At 42.8% G+C, this 12,370-nt stretch overlaps 1 protein-coding gene across 1 annotated transcript in view; it reads left to right on the forward strand.

The window, feature by feature from the left end:
* Positions 1–1,165: 1,165 nt before the first annotated feature.
* Positions 1,166–12,370, forward strand: part of LOC142588821 (fatty acyl-CoA reductase 1-like) — a 60,920-nt gene continuing 49,715 nt past the window's right edge. Inside the window, exons 1-2 of the mRNA XM_075700637.1 lie at positions 1,166–1,282; positions 1,459–1,645. Of these exons, the coding sequence (XP_075556752.1) occupies positions 1,277–1,282; positions 1,459–1,645 (193 nt within the window). The 5' untranslated portion in view covers positions 1,166–1,276. The remainder of the gene's footprint in view (positions 1,283–1,458; positions 1,646–12,370) is intronic.

A 12,370-nucleotide genomic window follows, 5' to 3' on the forward strand; every position in this document is an offset into this window, starting at 1 on the left:
TTAAGGAACCCCAGGTGGTGAGAACTGAACAGGGCGTCCTTGCAGCCGGGAAGCTAGGGAGATGATGGGGCATGTTTTGTTAGAATGTGAAGATATATATATGTGACAGTGTATAACCAGCTGTCCGAAATGCGAATGGTTGATCGCTAACGCGCCGTGTTCCATTCATGTGCTGCTAAATTCGGAGCGTAGGGGGAAGACGTGTGTCGTATAGTTGACTGCAGAAATCGTGACTGGCATGTTGAACAATGCCATACATTTACGTGGCCAAGTGCAAGGACCGCTGCTACATAAGGACTGCCTGTGCTGCCGGTCCTTCGCGATTCACGGTTTTTCTCGAGGATAAACGAATTCACTCATCCACCACCGCTGTATCGCTAACCTCCGAATACAGAAGTTCGATCCCGTAATGTCGGTAAGAATGAGTGCTGCTCTTTACGCAGTGACAAGGGGAGTAGCGCCGTTCCCTGGCACACTCAGTTTCTCGCACGTTATCTATAGGCATCGACACATGCGAACACTCAAACTTAAATCCTCTAAATCGTTCACGTATCAGGAATAAGTGAATAGGTGCAGTCCTGAATAAATGCGCCGAATCATGGGTGACGGTGCGTACACCAACAGTATCCGAATGTTCGAAGCTTAACGCTTCGTGACGGTTCACAAAGCGAGTGACGCGTCACCACGTGGTCAAACATGGCGGCGCCAACAAGATCGCGGCGAAAAGAGTCTGTAGACGCCTGCGGCATAGCGTCATTAATGCAGGGGACACAAGGCGAGGACGCCAACTATTGTAAACTTGTGGACTCTTGATAACGTATTTTGAAGAAGATCGTGTGTGGTCAAGTTCATTACGAAATCGAGGGTTCGACGGAAGCCCGTCTGGTCGGGATGAAGCATTGAAGAAATAAAACGAAGGACACCGACCAACATAGAAGTGCTAAGAAATGAAAAAATCTAAAAGACGTTTCGGCTTCGCTACGGAAGCCTTGTTCACAATGGGATGACCAACATAGAAGTGCTAAGAAATGAAAAAATCTAAAAGACGTTTCGGCTTCGCTTCAATAATCCCATTGTGAACAAGGCTTCCGTAGCGAAGCCGAAACGTCTTTTAGATTTTTTTCATTTCTTAGCACTTCTATGTTGGTCGGTGTCGTTCGTTTTATTTCTTCAAGTTCATTACGAACGGTAGCAGGAAACCGCCACGCCACATTGTCGTCCTCTTGTAAAGAAAGAGGCTTAACGTGCGAAAATCGCTAAGTTCCGCGTCATCACTATGCAGGTAATGTAAGTGGTTGGTTAACCAGCGAAACGAGCGCTGAGTAGCACTGTTTTCCTTCCAACGCGGCTTGTGACGTTAAGCAGACGCGTGATCTGTCTATGCGCAAGCCGAGCTGATTATGCATGCAACACTAGCGAGTGTTCGACGTGATTTCAATACAGTCCTCTCTTTCCTAGTTATCTCTTCGGCAAGCAAATGTACTCGATTCGCTTGAGGATACCGATCTGTACTGGGAAAACTGTGCTCTCAGCGAGGCCACTCGGAACGTGGCACACCTCAAGAAGACGCTGGGCGTATTGGCGAAGGTCAGACCCCACCAAGTGAGCAAGCTTCGACATCTCGCGAGAACTTCGTCGTGTAACGGTGGGTTACTTTGCTTGTTGATCAGTTGCAGCACCTCAAAACTTAGCGTTCACTCGACAACTTACGGAATCACTGGTAACTGTATAAATCCCATTTAGTTTTTTTGGTTTCTGCTGTTTGATCTACGTAGTATGCTCGCACCTGTGTTCTAGAGTTTACTGTATAAGCTCTGCGGGAGCTGATATATTAACACTACTGTCGAGTAGCGTGAAGGTGCTCCACTGTGTCCAACACTGAAATACGTTTAGAGGTTAAGAGTATTTTCCTGCAGAGTAAGATCGTTTGGGCCACCTGCGTAACCCGTTCTACGAAAGTTCTAATCGGTGCCTGTTACCGCCCTCGTGATTCAAGTCAGACCTTTGTCACGGGTCTTCGCGACAGCATTTATAGATTTATTAAGGCCTGCCCAGCGGGTATGATTTATCTTTTGGGTGATTTTAATCTTCCTCACAGTGACTGGGCAAGACTGACCTCCACCTGTCGAATGTCATTCGAATTCATTATTTAACCCTAGACTTCAACTTCTCACACATTGTCAATGATGCCACCCACGATTCAAACATTTTGAATTTAGTACTACAACCAACCTGCAGTAGTTCAGCAAATAACATACACGGATGGGTTTAGCTACTGTAATCTGCTGCAATTATTTCTTAAAATTATGTTACCATATAGAGCTCTAGTAAAAACAAATAAATTCAATGCTATAACATGACTATGCTATCATTATTGCTGGCCTATAAATTCTTTTTAACAATGCATTTCTCCCTTTTCTTTACAATAAAACGGTCGAAAGAAATTGGGTGCTCTTTGGAGACAAATAACGCTCATTAGTAAACCAGAATATCCCAGTTATAAAAATATGCAATGATAAACGGAACCCTTAGTTCACAAATTTTCTTCGGCGACTTCGGATTCATAGCTGCAAATCGTGCTAGAAGGGTGGCCATTTTTGTCTTTCATAAACCTTTCTCCACCTTGCGGGCTTCCGGAAAACCTTTTCAATATATACTGTCCCCGTGTTTCGATTTGCCAATTGATTGGGCCTCGCGTTTGCGATCTGCTAGCGTGCGGTCACGCACAATTCTTAGTGCTACCATACCGAAAAGGCGTTAGTCCCTGGTTCGATCCCCCTGACCAGGACGAATTCTTCTTCAGGTGGGAACCTTTCTTTCTGATTGATCCGTATGGATTTCCTTGGTATGTAGCTTCGTGTTGTCAGGTGGATGACAAACTTTTACTCCTATGATTCCACTTTGTGCACTTCCGCAGAACGAATGTGTTATATAGTTCTACCGGAAATATTCAGCCTTATTTCGTCAAATTCTCGCATGTATGGCAATGGCCAACATTGGCTTTTTCTGGAAAACTTCAAAGAGTGCTTACGTCACCAAATATTTTTTTTTCGTGAGGAATATGTACATGAAACATGCTTCACACAACACCAAGGAGTCAATTTCATTTTTTCCGAGACAATCGGCGACGGTGGGTATAGAGTCCAGGACGTTTCACGTAGAATGATCCATCAGCTAGTATCACAAGATACAGTTATAAATTTCAGCTGTGTTTAACACATTTCACCACTGAGTTAGCAACTAGCGGGAGCAGTGCTCTAAATTTACTAAGGCATACCACAACCCTGCACGATCTATTCGGGAAGGAGTAGCCGTCACCAATACGGAAAGGGGGAGAATTTGTTGCATTTTGTTGCGATCATCACGGAGTTTCAGAATTTGTTCTCTGGCTAAATGCCTAGACTTCGAATTGCAAATGGCGAGTGAATGTCGGCAGTAAACTTGCGGCATGGAGAGAGAAACTCAACAAGTGCGAACACTCAGATAGAGCCCAGCGGCCGAATTGACTGTAGTGCTCTCCAAGCCGCCGACATAATACCTGAACCACACATCGGGTTTAGGAAGTATTGGGCGGGCGCGTTTTGAACGCTAGCTGGAGCGCGTTACGCCGGCTGGGCTGATAGGCGCAGTTTTCTTTTCTGCTTCTACTGCTCAAACGCGAACGGTGTTGGTGCGGAGTCGTTTAATTATTAAGCAAAAATTATTTCGAACGATCTTTACAAGCCTCCATCGAATATGTGCTGCGTGTAATTTCATAAAAAAAAGGCGCAGGACGTCTTATGAAATGAGGAAATGTTTATTTTGTTGTATATAAATGCTCGTTCCGGGTTTTTTCTGCATTCATCCAACGTTGTGGAACCAGGTAAGCAGCAGTAGTTTCCACACGAAGCTCTACCGGACGACGTCAGCTGAAAAAAAAAAAGTAAATTGCAAGCATGTGTCGTTGTGGTATTAGCACCTTATAGGAGGTATGTTTACAGGAGGTATTCGGAGACCTGGATTGGGAGGAATTGGGGATAAGAGTTAATGGAGAATACGTTAGTAACTTCCGATTCGCTGTTGGTATTGCCTTGCTTAGTAACTCAGGGGACCAACTGCAATGCATGCTCACAGACCTGGAGAGGCAAAGCAGAAGGGGTGGGTGTAAAAATTAATCTGCAGAAAACTAAAGTATCGTTTAAGAGTCTCGGAAGAGAATAGCAGTTTGGAATAGGTAGCGAGGCACTAGAAGTGGTAAGGGAATACATCTACTTGGGTCAGGTAGTGACGGCTGATCCGGATCATGAGACGGAAATAAGCAGAAGAATAAGAATGGGCTGGGGTGCGCTCGGCAGGCATTCTGGGATCATGAACAGCAGGTTGTCATTGTCGCTCAAGAGAAAAGTATATAACAGCTCACGTACGGGGCAGAAACATGGAGGCTTACGAAAAGGGTTCTACATAAATTGATGACGACGCAACGAGTTACGGAAAGAAGAATGATGGATGTAACGTTAAGGGATAAGAAAAGAGCAGATTGGGTGAAGGAACAAACGCGAGTTAATGACAGCTTAGTTGAAATCAAGAAAAAGAAATGGGCATGGGCAGGACGTGTAATGAGGAGGGAAGATAACGGATGGTCATTAAGGGTTACGGACTGGATTCGAAGGGAAGGGAAGCGTAGCAGGGGGAGGCAGATTGTTAGGTGGGCGGATGAGATTAAGAACTTTGCAGGGACAACATGGCCACAATTAGCGCATGACCGGGGTGGTTAGAGAAGTATGGGAGAGGCCTTTGCCCTCCAGTGGGCGTAACCACGCTGATGATGATGATGGCCTTATAAGAATAATGCGCGTAGAGGCTAAACGTGCGAACGTGGTGAATGGGCGGCATTACAAACAAATTCAATTGGTGTTTACCTATACCACGTAGAAAATACCCAACTTAAGTATCGGAAACAATACCGAACATATCACGAAAACATCCGATTTCCGAGCATTCCCCTTTTCCCGGGCCTTATTTCCTGCACTTTAGGAGCACAAATACACGGGCGACTGCGCGTTTCCAAAAGAACTTGCCTGCAGCAAACGCGCTTGTACTGTACATCACATATGCACAGAGGTGGCCACAACACAGGCCTTGAACCCGACCATGGTAGACGCTCGCATAATTCTTTCTACTCGTACTGAAGAAAAATGCGTAGGTGCATGGCCTGTTTTGAGTCGTTCAAGAGACAGAATTTTCTAGTTAAGAATTGCTCGTGTTTGAGCTCCTTGGAGCTATCTTTTTCGCGTTCCGCTGACGCAAGCAACGCACTCCCGTGTTATCACTCTTAGCAATCGCTCGTCGCGTTTTCGACAAGCGCTTGTACCGAAAAAAGGTATGTGATGTTGCGGGGCCATACAAAGCGTCAAAAACTTGTCAAACTAAAATTCGGCATGCGCCAAACTAACTTTGTCACCACGGCCTAGCTGCTGTTCTCTGCGTCACGACAAGCGCGGCGTTTACCCGCCGTGGTAGCTCAGTGGCTATGGTGTTGGGCTGCTGAGCACAAGGTCGCGGGATCGTATCCCGGCCACGGCGGCCGCATTTCGATGGAGGCGAAATGCGAAAACACCCGTGTGCTTAGATTTAGGTGCACGTTAAAGAACCCCAGGTGGTCGAAATTTCCGGAGTCCTCCACTACGGCGTGCCTCATAATCAGAAAGTGGTTTTGGCACGTAAAACTCCAAATATTATATTAAGCGCGGCGTTTGTGCCTCAAAATGATCTCAAAATGTAACAAAATTAATTATGATCACACTATGCGTCAGAGAAAGCGTCACGAACTTGTCCCAATAAGAGTCAGTACTCGCCAAAAAACTGCGTCACATGTCCGAGGTGCTTTGCGCTGACTACGTCGCAAAGCCGGGTGTTGCGAGCGAGCCCGAAAGTCAACCGAAATAAGGTACAACAAGGTTGGAGCTCAGAGAAAGCATCGCAGACTTCTTTCAGTACGAGTTATCAATCCAACTCCTCCACGGCGGCTGAGCGGCTTTTCGCTAACAGCGTCACAAGTGTAGGTTCCGTACCGTGGGCTATAATGCCTTGAAATGCGTCGCAGACTGTAAAACAAAACTTATTACCTTGCCGTACTCCAATAGTGCAGCGGTGCCGTGTCGAAGTGCAGAAGAAACGCAAGAATGCGCCGGAAGCCCAACAGGGCGGGCTAAAGAAAAAAAAAGAAATACAGAAAGAAAGAGCGGCGGATGGGTTGCGAAACAGGCCGACGCGCACGTGCGCAGCCGACCTCGGCGGCGTGCCTGACGCGTGACGCAGGCATCAGACGCGCCATTGACCTGTCGCTAGGCGACGCAGGAAAAGTAAGTCGCAAAGTAAACTTAATGTATGCGCAGGTATCTTTAGTTTTTCCTGGAAAGAAATAAAAAAAGAGAACAATGTCTGCTAACTTCATCTCGCATTTTTTCCTTTCCGATGCTCGCGCCACCGTAATGTCGACATTATTTCTAGCTTGACGTATTTCCTGTTGCCAGTGTTCGCCGAGTGTCCTCTCATGTTGAATTTCTCTATGCTTGCGGCTCTTTGTCGTTTAAATTCGGGCACGCCGTTTATTCTCTTGTTATCTCTTTTTTTTATTTTCGCCAATCTCATGGCAATTTTGAATCAGGGAGAAATAAGTAAGCTTTACTGTGAAATCCTTCAATCAGTAAGAAATTTTGGCATCCGAAGTAAAATGCAGCGTTTTGTATGTATGTATGTATGTATGTATGTATGTATGTATGTATGTATGTATGTATGTATGTATGTATGTATGTATGTATGTATGTATGTATGTATGTATGTTTGTAAGCTGTAAGTAGAATTCCTTTTCTCGGCTACCACTGCACCAATCTTGGTGAGGTTTACTTATTTATTTATTTATTTCTCTATTTATTTATTTATTTATTTATTTATTTATTTATTTATTTATTTATTTATTGCACGATCATGGCATACAAGCATTATAGAGGGAAGGCGTCAATCGTTCAACATAAGTACAGTCATTTCAACATACACATTGGAAAATTTCAAAAATGGGAACCAATGCAATTTCTCATAGGAACGGAAATTCAAACACTGTCATGCAAGGCTTGTACAATAACTTCGGCAAGAAAATACTATTGCAGCCGTTTAAGACACTAAAAGGTGAAGTTTCCTACCGACATAGAGAACGTTTACAGAAAAAAAAGTGATGTAATGCGGTAAATGGCACTGGCAAGAGTTTCACGAAAATGGTCATAGTTGGAAACGCCAACTAATGAGGCGGGAAGATGGTTCCAGTCAAGGCTGGTTTTAGGCAGGAAAGAGTGCGAGTATGTTACAGTGTTTTGGTGGGGGACATGGACTTTGCGGTGGTGATCAAGTCGAGATGAAACAAAATTAGGCGGTTTAGTCATTCGGGTCCTATCCTAGAACATGTCCTAGAACATGGTCCTAGAACATGGTTGTGATGATAGATCTTATGAAACAAGACAAGTCGAGATAGTTTCTGTCTATTTGGAAGTATCGATTTCATGTTAGTTACACTGGAAGTTCGATGGTAGTTACTTAGGATAAAACGTTATGAACGATTCTGCATTGCCTCTAAGTTATTGATAAGAGCTACAAGGCCGGGGTCCCAGATTGATGAGGCATATTCCAGGTTAGATCGGACATAAGTGATATATAACTGTCGCTTGATTGATGAAGCTGCAAGAGAGAAGTTTTTTTTCAGGTAACGAAGCATGCGATTGGCAGCAAGGGTTGCGGCAGCGAGCATGCAACTAATTCCGTCCCCATACTTCGTACAGGTTGCAATTCACGCCTGCAGTTATCGACGGCCTGGTGGAATCAAGCGGCAGCTGCTGGAGTGACGTCATCTGCCGATTCACGTCACAACTCACGCCCGCTGTTATCTGCATACTCGTGAAGTCAAGCGACATCTACCGGAGTGACCGTATCTACCGTAGCGCCTACAAACGGGGGTGTCCATGAGCCAGCCCGTCACTTGGCAGCAAGGGTTGCGGCAGCGAGCACGCAACTAATTCCGTCCCCATACTTCGTACAGGTTTGTCTCCTACGAACTTGTGCATTTCCTTATTCATCTTTGCCGCTGCCTTGTTGCCACAAGTGTCTGTTGTGTTTGTTTGAAGATGCGGTCGTGTGCTGAGCTAGGGAAAGAAATAGCAACACTACATGCCGAAACGAAATCAATGCGAGAAAGTCTTAGCATGTTTAATGGACTGTATGAATCCGTGAAAGCACAGAATGACACCATTTTGAAGGAAAATAAGCTGTTAAAGGATGAAAACGCAAAGCTGTCTCAACGTCTCATGTCTCTAGAGCAGTATTCCCGACTGAACAACGTTGAAATAAAAGGCATTCCCGTCACGGAAGGTGAAGACTGCCTGGCTGTAATACAAACCATTGGTGAAAAGATTGGCTGTCCTATCGTCCCCTCCGACATTGACATTGCTCATCGTGTCCCCGCAAAAAAAGACAAGAACATTATTGCACGATTCTGTTCCAGGTCGAAGCGCACTGAATTCATTAGTAAAGCTAAAAAGGCTAAGCTCACCACATCAGCCATTGGATTTTCGCGAAACAGTGATTCCCTGTTTTTCGTGAATGGTCACCTCACGCCAGAGAGCAACGCCAGAGAGAGAATAGCCGAGTTTATCGCATCTCAGGCGTAAGCGATCTGGCTATCTTTACATAATCAGTGCGCCTGCACTCCCGTTTTTCCGAAGTAAATCCTCACCATGAGTAGAGGCATGTTTTCATGTGATCAGGTGAAAACGTTGTTACACGACAAATCGCCCAAATTTTCGTTCATTCACTGCAATATTCGAAGTCTGCGCAAACATCATGATGACCTTTTGAACTTTCTTACCTAACTTAACCATAATTTTTCGTTAATATGCCTGTCTGAAAAATGGCTAACACCGGTAGATGGCGATCTATTTGGTCTGCCAGGATATACCAGTGAATATAGTTACCGTGGGGTTCAGCGAAATGGCGGATCTGCCATTCTTGTGAATTCGTCGATTTCGTACACTCGTCGTCATGATCTTTCGTTCCGCAATTTGTTGTGCCAGTCTGTCTGGCTGGAGTTCGACCGGAATGTCCTGTCCCTCAGTAACCGGAATACAATCCTGGCGTCAGTTTATCGTTTCCCGTCATCGTCGTATTCGGACTTTTGTTCGCAGCTAGAAGAAATACTCAGCGTCTTAACCAATGAAAACAAGAACATCATCATTTGTGGTGACATTAACATCAACATACTTAATCCCAACTGTCAGTCATGCTCTGATTATACCAACTGCTTATTTAGCTACGGTTTCTCTTCCTTAATCGATGTTCCAACCAGGTGCGACACTTCTGGTTCTTGCACATTGATAGATCATATATTTTTCTCATCATCTTCTGATTATACCACTGGAGTAATAGATTATTCCATTACTGACCACTATCCTCTGTTCTCCCTTCTGGATGTCGCAAAACGTACGCAGTGTCACCAATATTCTAAAAATTCTTTCAATGAAACGTTATTTATACAGAAAGTACAAGGCACTTGTTGGGAGAGCGCTATTCAGGAGAACTGTCCTGACAGGGCGTACTCGATATTTTTATCAACAATAACAAACTATACCAATGAGTGCACAACTCATGTGTTCTTTCAGCAAAGATTCTAGTCTCCCAGAAATCCATGGATTACAAATGCGTTGCTGCGCTCTATAACAAAAAAGAATAATCTTCACAAAAAGGTGAGACTGAAGCCGTTCAACACAGCTTGGCGAACTAAATTTAAGAATTATAGCAATATCCTTTCTGGTATCCTTAAACGCGCAAAACGGGACTATTATGAAAGAGGGATAATTCAGAACGCAATGAATACCACGCGTAATTGGGAGCTTATTAAAGAATTTCTTAATATTACAGAGTCTAACACGGGCATTAAAAGATAGTTTACGACAACGAGGAATGCACAGCCGAGGCGGACATATCAAATGCTTTTAGTGATCATTTTGCCACTTGCCAGAACACGCTATCGCCTAGTATTTTACGCCATCTCCCACGTTGCCCTCAGTCATTTTTCCTTCGACCGGTTTCTTCCGAAGAAGTTTTAAAGGTAATTTCTTCTCTTAATGTTACTGGACCTGGTCTAGATTCTATCCAGCCTTCTAGAATAAAACTGGTTGCGGCAGACTTATCATTTGTTTTTGCAGATACCGTTAATAAAATTTTTAGCACAGGCATATTTCCTGATTTGATGAAACCTGGTAAAGTAATCCCTGTGTTCAAAAAGGGTTCTCGTGAAAACATTAATAACTACCGCCCAATTTGCATTTTGCCGTTTTTCAGTAACGCCATTGAAAAACTTATTTACACTCGTCTAATGCACTATCTCAATAAATTTAATCTTCTTTCTCCATTCCAATTTGGTTTTAGGCAGAATTATTCGACGGAATTGGCATTAATTAACTTCACGGATAACATTAAACGCTTTATTGACAGAGGGTTTGTTGCAGGAGCCATATTCATCGATCTAACAAAAGCCTTTGACACTCTAGATCATTCTATTCATCTGTATAAGCTCGAATCTTTCGGTATTGCTGGCCCACCTTTAAATCTTATTTGTAGCTACTTGTCTAACAGGCCTCAAGTAGTGTATCTTAATGGCCAATTCTCTTCTACTAAAGTAATTAACTGTGGCGTTCCCCAAGGCTCTATACTAGGCCCATTGTTGTTCTTATTATTTATAAATGATCTACCTAGTGTACTTACCAATTGTAACTGTTTGTTATATGCTGATGACACTACCATCTACTCATCACAGAAATCGCTTACCGCACTTCAAGACACACTACACTGATCTTAACAATGTGTATTCCTGGTGCACTGATAATAGACTTCAAATCAATCCTTTAAAAACAACCTTTGTACTATATCATAATCCACAAACGCCGATTTCTTTTCCAATAACTGTCTCGTTATTCTGATATGACATCTGATACTGTTAAATTTCTGGGTATTACTCTCGACAAACACCTTAAGTTCAATAGCCATGCCAACTCGTTAATAAAAAAGGTTTCATTTGGCATCCGCATTATCATTAAAACACGCGAATTCTTCCACCCTCATATTATTAGATCGTTGTATCATGCTTATATTAAGTCATTTAACATACTGTTTATCTTCATGAAGTAATACATATGCCATTCATCTCAAGCTATTTCAACGTCTTCAAAATCAGGCAATAAAATTAATTACCTTTAGCTCATTCCGCTGCCATTCTTCACCTATCTATCAACGTCTTAACGTTTTAGCCATTAAACAGCTGTTCTATCATAAGTTGTCACTCATTACATTTCGTCTCTTTCATCGTGAAATAACCTTAGACAGTCTTCCTTTTGATAACCTCAGGAACACAAATAATACCAGGTTTTCAGAACGCAATAACCTTCTATTACCTAAAATCAGATCTAACTATGGTAAATTTACACTTCGTTTCTATGGTATTTCACTTTGGAATCGCATCCCTGTTAATATTAAATCATCTCTTTCATTGCAGTTTTTTAAACACAATATGAAAAGAATACTGTTAGCAGAACCATCTTTTCATTTGCCATTAATACATTTTCATATTGATTACATTTTCTTTACATTATTTCCATTATTGTATCGTTAGGCTTCATATTTCTGTAAAACATTTTGTATTTTTCTTTGTTCGTAATATGCAGAAGAGCCAAATTTTTGTTACAGATTACTGGATATTCCTGCTTATGATTATTTATTGTGATATTACTGTATAACGCTGTTTTTAATATATATCTAATTGTCTTCTATTTATTTGCACTTGTTCCCTACGACTTGTATTTCTTGACGCGTTTTTTTCTTTTGTTTTGTTTGTTTTTTCGCCCTCTACTTGCTGCTCTAATACTCTTATGCACCCACTAATGATAGGAGGTCCCACTGGCAGTTTCTCACTCTGGGACCTCCTGACGCTGTATATAATATGTAAGCCCATTTCTTGTACATGCAATAACAATAAACTTGAACTTGGCCTTTGATGTTACGTGGTCGATGTGGGACTTCCATGAAAGGTCATTAGTAATATGTACGCCGAGCTATTTATGAGTAGTTACGGATTCAGGCGCTGTGCTGTGAGAAAGGTGGTTGGGGCAAGGCATGTTATTTCACGATACTCTCATTGATTTACATTTAAGAGTGTAAAGTTTCATTTTACACGGTTCGCACCAAGCAGAAATATTATTTAGGTTAGTTTGAACTATTATTGTGTCAGTATAATTAGAAGTGGTGCGGTAGATAACGAAATCATCAGCAAAAAGACAGACAGAAGAAGCGATGC

The sequence above is a fragment of the Dermacentor variabilis genome, chromosome 7, assembly GCF_050947875.1.
Source record: "Dermacentor variabilis isolate Ectoservices chromosome 7, ASM5094787v1, whole genome shotgun sequence".
NCBI lineage: Eukaryota > Metazoa > Arthropoda > Arachnida > Ixodida > Ixodidae > Dermacentor > Dermacentor variabilis.